At 40.3% G+C, this 10,719-nt stretch overlaps 1 protein-coding gene across 1 annotated transcript; it reads left to right on the forward strand.

Moving 5' to 3' along the window:
* Positions 1 to 1,120: 1,120 nt before the first annotated feature.
* rassf8b (Ras association domain family member 8b) lies at positions 1,121 to 9,601 on the forward strand (the record flags this gene model as incomplete). Its single annotated transcript, XM_014014493.1, is given in 8 exon segments — positions 1,121 to 1,292; positions 3,249 to 3,599; positions 3,695 to 3,900; positions 3,977 to 4,180; positions 5,394 to 5,453; positions 5,752 to 5,874; positions 6,315 to 6,444; positions 6,670 to 9,601. Coding segments are annotated over 8 exon segments (1,302 nt in total). The 3' UTR covers positions 6,786 to 9,601.
* Between the last annotated feature and the right edge of the window lie 1,118 nt (positions 9,602 to 10,719).

Raw genomic sequence — 10,719 nt, forward strand, 5'->3', positions numbered from 1 at the left:
CATATTAGTATTGTAAACACTGAACTGTTGAGATTAAATATAAAAAACTATGGTGCAGTACCAAGTTGAGTACAGCTGGGGCATTGGACCATTACAAGGCCCTATTGACTCCCATTATATGAATTTGGAATAAAGTTTAAACATTAATATTTCAAAAACTACAAGTTGTGCAGGTACCAAAAGGCATAGCAATCATTTGGCACAGGACCTTTACAGATAGAAATTACAATGGCAGCTCTAGGACAATGTAGGCAGGAGCATTGGACTTTCAGAATGAACTTTGACCAAGTTCAAATGTGTTTTCTATACCAGCTTGTGCCTGTCACGTCAGCAGGTGTTTGTAATTAAGGTAATTGTGTGACAATATGAAGTTTAAAGAGATTTTTGTTAAAGTTGCAGTAGCTGGATTTGAACCCTGATCTCCCGCATGAAAGCCCACAGTGCTCATCATGAGAATATATGAGATGTGGCTGAAGACAATCGCAGGGATTAGATTGTATGTACAGTATACAGAAAGAGTTTACCTTGCCAATGCAATTCTTGACACTTGAGTGCAATGTATTACAACAATAGGACAACATAAAGACAGTATTACAGTAAAACATCAAAATACAATCATATTAATATTGTAATCACTGAACTACTGAGTTTAAATATTATGAAACTATGGTGCAGTACCAAGTTGAGTACAGCTGGGGGCAGTATTGGACCATTACAAGGCCCCATTGACTCCCATTACATGAATTTGGAATAAAGTTTAAACATTAATATTTCAAAAACTACAAGTTGTGCAGGTACCAAAAGGCATAGCAATCATTTGGCACAGGACCTTTACAGATAGAAATTACAATGGCAGCTCTAGGACAAAGTATGGAAGAGGAGAAGCATGGCAAAGTTGAGATGACTTGGATGGGAAACGAATCACAATAGTGATTGAGAAAGTTGAGAAAGGAGCATGTTTATGCAAGGTTTTTCTTCTTCCTGCTCCCTTTTCACTCATGCATAGAATACTGTATGTTAAACGAAAATATGTTTGTATGTTATAATGAGGAAAATTGTTGAATTGAGTGAACAAACTTATTGATTGACTGATTGATTGAATGTCTATTTTTATTTTAAGGATGAAAAACACACAAGCCAGTAGCTCCCTCTGGTGGTGTGGAGGAATGAGGGCCTCTGGATGAAGGCCATGGAGCTGAAAGTGTGGGTGGACGGGGTGCAGCGCATCGTGTGCGGCGTCACAGAGTTCACCACTTGCCAGGAAGTGGTCATTGCTTTGGCACAAGCCATCGGTAAGCTCAAAACATGTCCATAATAAAGAATGCACAAGTGACAAATTCAAAAGATTAATTTGATGATGAAACAAATCRTAGTCCGACTGGTTTAGATGAAATGGGATCTATTTTTATGATGTGGACTGTGTCCAGTATTGGGTGGGCAAGATGTCAAACTGATTTGCAGTGAGAAATTGCACAACAAATAAAAAGTGACAGGAGGGTTACAGAGATTTTCATCATAAACAGCCCCTTACAGAACCAGATGAGTCATGCTGCAGTCTTTTTTTTGAGTTTATTGATGAGTGCAGTGTGGCTGCAGCGACAACAKCTTCACACGCTGCATCTAGGGGGTTTGTTTGTTTGCCTTGTTTTCGAGTTGAGTTTGTCTCTAACCAGGGACACGTTGGAGTTAAAGCACGTCCGTCACAGTGACAGTGTAGAAAGCAGCGCATTCACCGGCCCCCTTTGTCAGCTCGGCCTTTTATTGTCCGGGCCAGGGCGCTTTGATGTAAATGGCTGTGGTGATGAATGCACCTCTTTTTTACAAGGACCCTTGCTGTGCAGCGGGGGACGAGGGTGGAACAGTTCAGCTCTTATCTGTATGTGTACAGACTAGAATGGAGGAGTACACAGACGCACACACAAAAAGCGGAGAACCATTAAACCCTCGGACGACACAATTGCTGCTTGTTGAGTTGAATTTTTCCCACAGTAAAACTTTTAACCCATCACACTGGTGAGATGTTTTGAACATGAGAACAAACACTTATTATTATTGTTATAAATGCTTTTTACTTATATTTCCCTATAGTACAGGTACTTATTATTATTTGTCAATGAAAAATAGCAGGATTAGTGCTGTTCCCCCTTTTTATAGTTAGTTTTACAGTTTAGCTTCTCAACGTAGTCAAAGTTTGGCCTTTAAAGGGAWCCCTGATTAGTTGTAACATTAGACTTTATTTTTAAACATATATTTTAACTGTAAAATAAAGACTGTAAACATACTGTAGGATGTTCAGTTTTTATCATTTTTAAACTAAAAGTTTAAAAATATATTACACGGCCGGGGCCATTTTATTTACACACAAAGCATTCTGGGTAAATGATGACGTGGATAGGTCCTCAGTGTGAGCGAGCTATATCCACCCTGAAGGTTAATCTTGGACAATATCTGACGATTGTCTCTTTTAAATGAAACCAGAGAGCGTTGACAGAGAGGAGAAGGTAGAAATGACTCAGCCTGTAACTGAAAATATGGATGGAGGACAACAGAGCTGCTTCATGGAAGAAGAACCTCAGCTTAGCCTGTTAGCTTTAGCATTAGCCCCGACGCTTTCACCATATATATGTATTAGCTCAGCGCTACAGATTCTCCTCTCGTCACTGAGGTCCTCCATCCACATGACAGAGAGGGGAACGCAAAAATGACTCAGCAACTGAAAATATGGATGGAGGACCTCAGTTTAGCTTGTTTGTCGCTCTAGCGCCGAGTTAATACATATAAGGCAATATAGTGTCGGCGCTAGAACAAAAGCTATCAGGCTAAGCTGAGGTTCTTCTTCCATGAAGCAGCTCTGTTGTCCTCCATCTATATTTTCAGTTCCAGGCTGAGTCATTTCTACCTTCTCCTCTCTGTCAACGCTCTCTGGTTTCATTTAAAAGAGTCGATCATCAGATATTGTCCAAGATTAACCTTCAGGGTGGATATAGCTCGCTCACACHGAGGACCTATCCACGTCATCATTTACCCAGAATGCTTTGTGTGTAAATAAAATGTCTCCATCCATGTTAAAATATATATTTTAAAAATTTACTAAACAGCCTACAGTGTTTTTTACAGTCTTTATTTTACATTTAAAATAAATGTTCATCAAATAAAGTCTAATGTTACAACTAATCAGTGATCCCTTTAAACTTCAAATGTCCCGTTTCTTTTTCAACCTGAGTCTGGTGTTGTGTTCTTCACCCGAGGACGGACCGGCCGCTACACGTTGATTGAGAAATGGCGTGACACGGAGCGCCTCCTGGCTCCACACGAAAACCCYGTGGTGTCCCTCAACAAGTGGGGTCAGTACGCCGGCGACGTGCAGCTCATCCTCCAGAGAAACGGCCCGTCCATCAGCGAGCGGCCGACCTCCGAGGGGCTGGCTCGTGTCCCAGAGAGGGGGCTCTACCGCCAGAGCCTCCCACCTCTGGCCAAGCTTCGCTCGTCTGGGACGGACCGCTCGTTCAAACGAAGGGAGCCCAAACGCAAGTCGCTGACCTTCACCGGGGGCGCCAGGGGTCTGCGGGAAATCTTTGGAAAAAGCAGAGATGCTGAAGGTACTACATGTGGTTAAGGAGGGTGTTATTTTTTTTTTTWACGAAAAACAATTAAATGTCCATTTCTTTTTTTCTCCGTACCGTTCCACTCTCAGCCAAGCAGACGCAGCATCGTGGCGTGAACCTGAACCTGAGCAGACTGGGAGGTGGAGGAACTGCGTCTCTGTCCGGGAGTCCTGCCAGAGAGCTGAACCAACTGGTGCAGCTGCAGAGGGACAAGCTCCAGGCGCTGGAGAGCCATCTGCTGGGCTGTGAGGCCGAGCTGCAGGACTGGGAGGAGGTCACAGGCCAGAGCAGCGATGTGGGTGCCCTTACTCTTTAAAAAAAACATCAAATAAGCTTCTCTTTAAAGCAGTTGTGTTTTCTTTAATTACCAGGAGGGCAACCTGGAGGACGAGCTGCTGCTTTTGGAGCAGCAGGTGAGGAGGAACGACGCGGAGGTGGAGGAGGAGGAGTTCTGGCAGAACGAGCTGCAGATCGAGCAGGACGGAGAGCGGCAGCTGCAGCAGCAGTTAGCAGAGCTGCAGGGCCGCGTGCACGACTGTGAAGCCAGACTTTCAGAGTACTTAGTGCGTGCTCAGGTAAGACTGAGCTTTTACACATCTTTGCTTTGTGTTCTGTAACAACAAAAGCCACAACACAACAACAAAAGCCTCAACACAACAACAAAAGCCTCAACACAACAACAAAAGACTTCACACAACAACAAAAGCCTCAACACAACAACAAAAGACTTCACACAACAACAAAAGCCTCAACACAACAACAAAAGACTTCACACAACAACAAAAGCCTCAACACAACAACAAAAGCCTCAACACAACAACAAAACCCACAACACAACAACAAAAGACTTCACACAACAACAAAAGCCTCAACACAACAACAAAAGCCTCAACACAACAACAAAACCCACAACACAACAACAAAAGCCTCAACACAACAACAAAAGCCTCAACACAACGACAAAAGCCTCAACACAACGACAAAAGCCTCAACACAACGACAAAAGCCACAACACAACAACAAAAGCCTCAACACAACAACAAAAGCCTCAATACAACAACAAAAGCCACACCACAATGGCAAAAGCCACACCACAACCATAAAAGCTTCAACACAACAAAAGCCACACCACAACCATAAATGCCTGAATACAACAACAAAAGCCACAACACAACGGCAAAAGCCACAACACAGCAACAAAAGCCACAACACAACAACAAAAGCCTCAACACAACAACAAAAGCCACACCACAATGGCAAAAGCCACACCACAACCATAAAAGCTTCAACACAACAACAAAAGCCACAACACTGCAATAAAAGCCCACAACACAACAACAAAAGCCTCAACACAACAGCGAAGACATAAAAATGATAATTAAAAGGAAAATAAAAGAAAAAGCAATGATTTGTATTTGTCGATGCTGCCCATGCCATAGGAACTAATGCGCCCCCATACCATCAGTGAGGCAGGCTTTTGAACTGTGCACTGATAACAGGCTGCCTGGTCCTTCTCCTCTTTAGTGTTGAGGTTGTGATATTTAGGGTTGCCACAAAACATCTTCAAAGAAGGATTTTCCAGTTTCCCTTCCTTCATTTTAAATGAACTCGATGGTGTTAACATACGGCTGCTTTTTTGTATGATAGAGCTTTAAGCAATGTTTGTTGAAGGCAGGGTGAACAGAAATTATTATTATTTTTATTTGAGCTTGTAAAACAGTGTATTACAGGTCTTACTTTAGCTTTGTGTGATCTTTTTTATTTTTATTTTTTTGCTGTTTTGTTTAGAGTTTGGAGGCCAGCCTGGAGCGGGAGGCTGAGCTCAACCTGAAGGTGAAGGAGGAGGAGGTACAGATCACTTAAACTTGGATTATAGGGTTATAAATACATACCAGCCTGCAAACAGAAAGGCATGTTTACATTGAACAACTGACAAACGAAAGGTTTATCTCAAGCTCCTGCATTGAAAAGAACTTCAAACTTATATTTTCTCCACTTACAACCCAACCAATTATCACGTCATCAATTTAAAATGTTTTTGCACATTAAAATTCATCTCTTCTGTTAAAATCTGAGGTATAATCTCCTTTTTTTGTGTTCCTTTGAAGTTTTTACCAGTATTTTTTTTTTCCATTTTGGATTGCAGGTGCAAGCCCAGCTGCAGAAAGTGAGAGAAGAGCTGGAGGTGCAAAGCCAACAAACGGCACGGCTGGACAGCAGCTGCAAGGCGTTGGAGCGCTCGCTTTGCCAGTCAGGCAAGAGACTTCAGGTCAGACCCATTTCTCCTCTGTTTAATGAGTTTTGCAGCGTTGATAATGCCAAAATTGAACATAATCTCTTTTGCATTTGGCTTCAAAAGTGATGATGAAAGTAGGTTTGAGAAAGTGTGGAAACATAGAAAGCAAAACCCTGCTTGCAGAGATGTGCAGTGGATCATGCTTCCTGGTATAAAATTAAGTTCTGTAGCCATTATAATATGAAATAGTATTAACAGCATTATCTGCTTGATTGTCTTGAGGGATCGTCTGCATTTCATTAAAATGAACTCACTTTGAGGTAATGAACTGATGAAAAGAAAACATCTGAGTCAGTTGTTTGATGAAAAAGCAAACGTCCCATCGAAGTAACTGCACTCGCTCTGAGCCAGACTCCTTGTATCTGCCGCGGCACAGGCCTCATTGTCTTGTCACGCTGTATTTTCCACCGCAGGAGAAAGAGCAGGACTTGGAGCAGCTGACGAAAGAGCTCCGACAGGTCAACCTGCAGCAGTTCATTCAGCAAACAGGCACCAAAGTGACTGTGCTGCCTGCACAAGCTGCAGGGGGCAACAACGGCAACGGTATCTATAAAACCAGGCTGAAAAAAATATCTCTACCTTAACATCAGATTTACAAAAAAGATCCGTTTTTAAACTCATTACCTGGTTTTTGGCTACATTTGTGTGGAAACACTGCTCCCTGGTGGTCATCCTCAGAATGAGCCATCATAATTATCCAAGAGTATTCTTGATAAATCTTTGAAAAGGAGCTGATGATCAAACATTTTTTTTGTTTTCACACTGCAGATGTGGAGTGCGGCTCTCTGAAGCGACTCGGTTCCTCCCGACTTTTACCCAGCGACCTCCGCGCCCTACAGAGCCGGGTCTCATCCAGCCTAAACCCAGAAGGCATCTACGTCTGAACTCGGTGAAGTCCAAAACAGACGCACAGCTGAGCGACCCGACGACACGTCTAAAAACTGGTGTCGGACCTCCAGTTCTCCAAAACAAGGGGGGAAAACTTGCATCTGTTTTTCGTTTTGCCTCCATCCCGCTGGAAATGGGATTCAAACTGATGTCAATATCAGTGTGCATATTTAACGTTTTAACTCCGAACTGTGGCGGGTGAGCGAGTGCTCCCTCGGAATCACAAAGCAAAAACCAAACCAGCAGATCTGTTTTTTTCAGCGAATGGACGCTTGAGGCCACCGCTGCAGACAAATTGTATTTACATTTCTGTAAATTGGAAGAGAATTTCAGGAGTTTTGTCTGATGTACAGAAATACTAGATGCATGAGCATGCACAGACCTCACTTGTGTTATAACCATAGCCATATCTGGTTGCCTTACCCTGGTGTTTTTAGCACCAGACACCAAAAACGAAGGAAGTTAAAAATAAAACTTAAGGTAGTTGAAAACACTATGCGCCATATAAATTTTAAAAAATGCATCCCGGCAATTCAGGAAACTGCTGGTCATGATAATCAGTGTCAATGTAGCTCATACCTGGATCGAGGTTTTCTTTTTTTTTTTTCTTTTTTACACCAATTTAGATAATCGTGTGGTTTAAAATGCAATATAAACTAACCTATTTTTTTGTATTTTACATTTATGAAGGAAATCCCCTGCCTGTCATGAGCACAGCAAGGGGAGAAAACACTTAAAAAGCCTTTAGAGTAGCTGAAATGTTATAAACTCAGTGTTAAAATGCAGTGTCAATAAGTGACCACCAGGTGGCGACAAAACACATGTTATCCAGGCATCGTACACTGGTCGTGTATGAATGTGGGTCTTAATCTGGAACAAAGCCTAAGCACTTTATTTATGAAGGTGCCACTTTTTTTCATTTAATTTTTAACATTTTAACAAACTAAAGATGTCTCATATGAACCAAAGCTAGTGTATAAAAATAAATCAATAGTTAGAAGAATGTATTTTATATATACAGATATAGATAGATATGCCGTACATATGTGCTATAGTGTCAAAATATAAAATGTGTTTTAGTGGGCGGGGCTATCACAGATCATTCAAAAAGATACCTACAGCAGGTAAGATATTAATTATTCATAATCTTCCCCAACTTCAAAACATATGAAGTATCCCTTTAAAGTCACCTTGACATTAAGTTTGATATTTAAGTGTCTGTTGGACACAAAGTCTTTTATAACCTAGTGGTTAAAAGAAGAGGAAAAAATATATACATTAAAAAAATGCTGACTCATCCTGCGTTTAGTTGCAAATACAAATGTAGCTTTCTATTAAACACTTTAAACATTTAATTTCAGCAGAGACGATGTGAAATCYTTCTCAGGGTGCCGTCAGGCCTCAGCAACTAGTTTCACAAGAAATTTGTTAAGAAAATCCTGCTTGTTTTCTGGAGGTGTATATTTCAGTTTTCTGCTACGCATCGGCTCTTTTGTTTTCAAGCTGTTTTAATTTGCGCCGCCATAAATCTCCATTTGTCCACGAGCTTGAAAAATTCCCTGCAGTTTATTAATTTTTTTATTTTTTTATTTTGTATGTGACAAACACTGGCTTTTCTGCACTCACTTCATCTGACAAGCTGGAAAACCTTATCTGAGCTTGTGGAAAGATGTATAGTAAAGTGAACTCCACCCCTCAGCTTCTTTTATCACATTTCTTTTTTCTAACCGCTCAGCCACAGGAAGCTGCTTCTGGATTGTCATGGTAACATTCTCAGCCCCTCGCCAACGAAAAGTTTTCAATAATAGCATGCCTTACKGAGAAGAAACGAACGTCTACATATCACGTCAATGTAAAGACTATTTTTACAGTAGGCTGAGGTCTGATATATGCAGAATGGCAGTTCATAGACTGGATGTGCATGCTGATGTGTGCTCCGTTTATTTGAACTCCCAATTAACGGCAACCAAGAAAATTCCATCCCGTTTTGCCCTGTTGACTTTTAATGAGTGGGTTTTAGCAGGAATAAAAACAGCAAAAACCTCCTCATTATTTCCATGCCTTCTTTCTCTTTTTTTTAATTTTATTTGACAATAATGCTTCTGAATGTAAAGCGGAGCTGTGTTGCATTGGATAAAACAACGCCGTGGCTGCTTGTTTCTTCTCTGATTCACGCTGTAAGACGTTGACAATAATTGGCTTCTGTTGAGCCATTGGTGGCTCTTTTTTTTCCCCCCACAGCAGAAGTGCATACACAAATGAGATGATGGAGCCATTATGAAAACAGCCATCAAGAGGTTTTTTAAAAAAAAGCTTATTGAGAAACGTCGTGGCTCAGGGACATTTCAAGATGCAGCATTACCCAGACAAGAATGGATGGAAAGTAATTACGGATAAATGCTTCCTTTTTTTCCCCACGACGTCTCGATCTGTTTGACAAGTTAAATCAAATGTTTGTTATATGAAGGACCCGACGCTTTGATGCATCGTGGCAAAGTGAAGTAACCGTGGAGGAAATGTAAATATTAAAAAGAAGTGTTTCAGATGTCCTCGAAGCACCCTTCAAAGTGTTTACATCAACACTCCTCCTGTAAACATCCTAATCYGATGCTTTAACCTTAAAATATCAAATATTCTACTTAATATTTTGTATTGTCTGCCTACAAAGTCCCCCAYTGTATTTTTTTATTCTGTCAGAATGTATCCAACCTTCCTCTTCGGGTTCAAGTTGCTTATCGAATTCAAGAATAATGTAAACATATAAATAAGTGATAAACATGGTAATGTTAATAAACTGATGCTCAGTGCTGAATTATGTGTTATTCCTCCTTTTTTCCAATCAAAAACTGGTATTAAAAGATTTTTACTTTCAACGTGTTGGCCTAATCTAGTTTTAAAGTCCCACCGACATTGATTTTTCATGATAAATATGATTGCGTGTGTCGAAAGATAACATTAATAACATATTGCAAAAGAAATTTGAYGCTGCTGAGATGAACGGTTGTTGAGATATTTGCGTTTGAAGTAACAGGAAGTGATGTCAAAGGGGAATGTCTGCATGTAAATAGCATGGCACAGATKGTAGAGAAGAATCTGATGTTTCCTTAGATTATTTTGAGTCACTATCAAAGACATGAAGAAGAGATCAAACCATATTGTTTCAGTAAACAAAGACTATAGMGAGTTTATTTTSTTAAAGAGTTCCCCTTTGATGTCACTTCCTGTTTCACTTTAGCCGAGCCAAGATCAAAAGAAAATASGCCAGTTTTGTGACAAAATGAGTAAAATCAGTTGTATTATGTCAAGTTTCTTATATAAAGATGTTTTCTTTGGSTTTTTGTYATAACCAAGTAGTTTCGTTTCCTAAACTTTATGGAAGTAAAACAAATCAAGACATTTTCATGTTGGGAAAATGTCTAATTTAGTTTATTTCTAGGTGGTTTCCTAAAATAGATWATAGGGGATTTGATGTTWATCCTAACAACAAGGTCTAMTTTTATGKTCTAAGTGGATTTAATAGCTAATCYTAACAAAACAAGAGGTAAAACCAAAAAGTTTCATGTGGTAAACATTGTGGAACAGTTCACTTTAACCCGTCATGATGATTTCTTAATTTTTCGCTCCTGAAGTCTTGATCTAAAGAAGTGGTTTAATTGTTTGTCCTAAACAAGTGGTGCTCTGAATTTTAAAAAAAATCTGACAACTGCACCTCAAAACAAACCTGTTCTCTTATTATTTTTCATCTCAAAACTAGTTTTTTTTTAATCTCGTCATCCATCACTTTTTTTATTCCTCTTTTGACTGAAATGACGACGGTTGCCAGCAGATTTCATCAGCAGTATGTAAATAAGCTCATGACGAGTTCCTGCTTGTTCTCCATCTGCCGCTCACGCCGTGCTGTCGTTTACAACTTGTTCTGCTGCAGCTCTC

The sequence above is a fragment of the Austrofundulus limnaeus genome, unplaced genomic scaffold (genome assembly GCF_001266775.1).
Source record: "Austrofundulus limnaeus strain Quisiro unplaced genomic scaffold, Austrofundulus_limnaeus-1.0 Scaffold115, whole genome shotgun sequence".
In the NCBI taxonomy this organism is placed as follows: domain Eukaryota; kingdom Metazoa; phylum Chordata; class Actinopteri; order Cyprinodontiformes; family Rivulidae; genus Austrofundulus; species Austrofundulus limnaeus.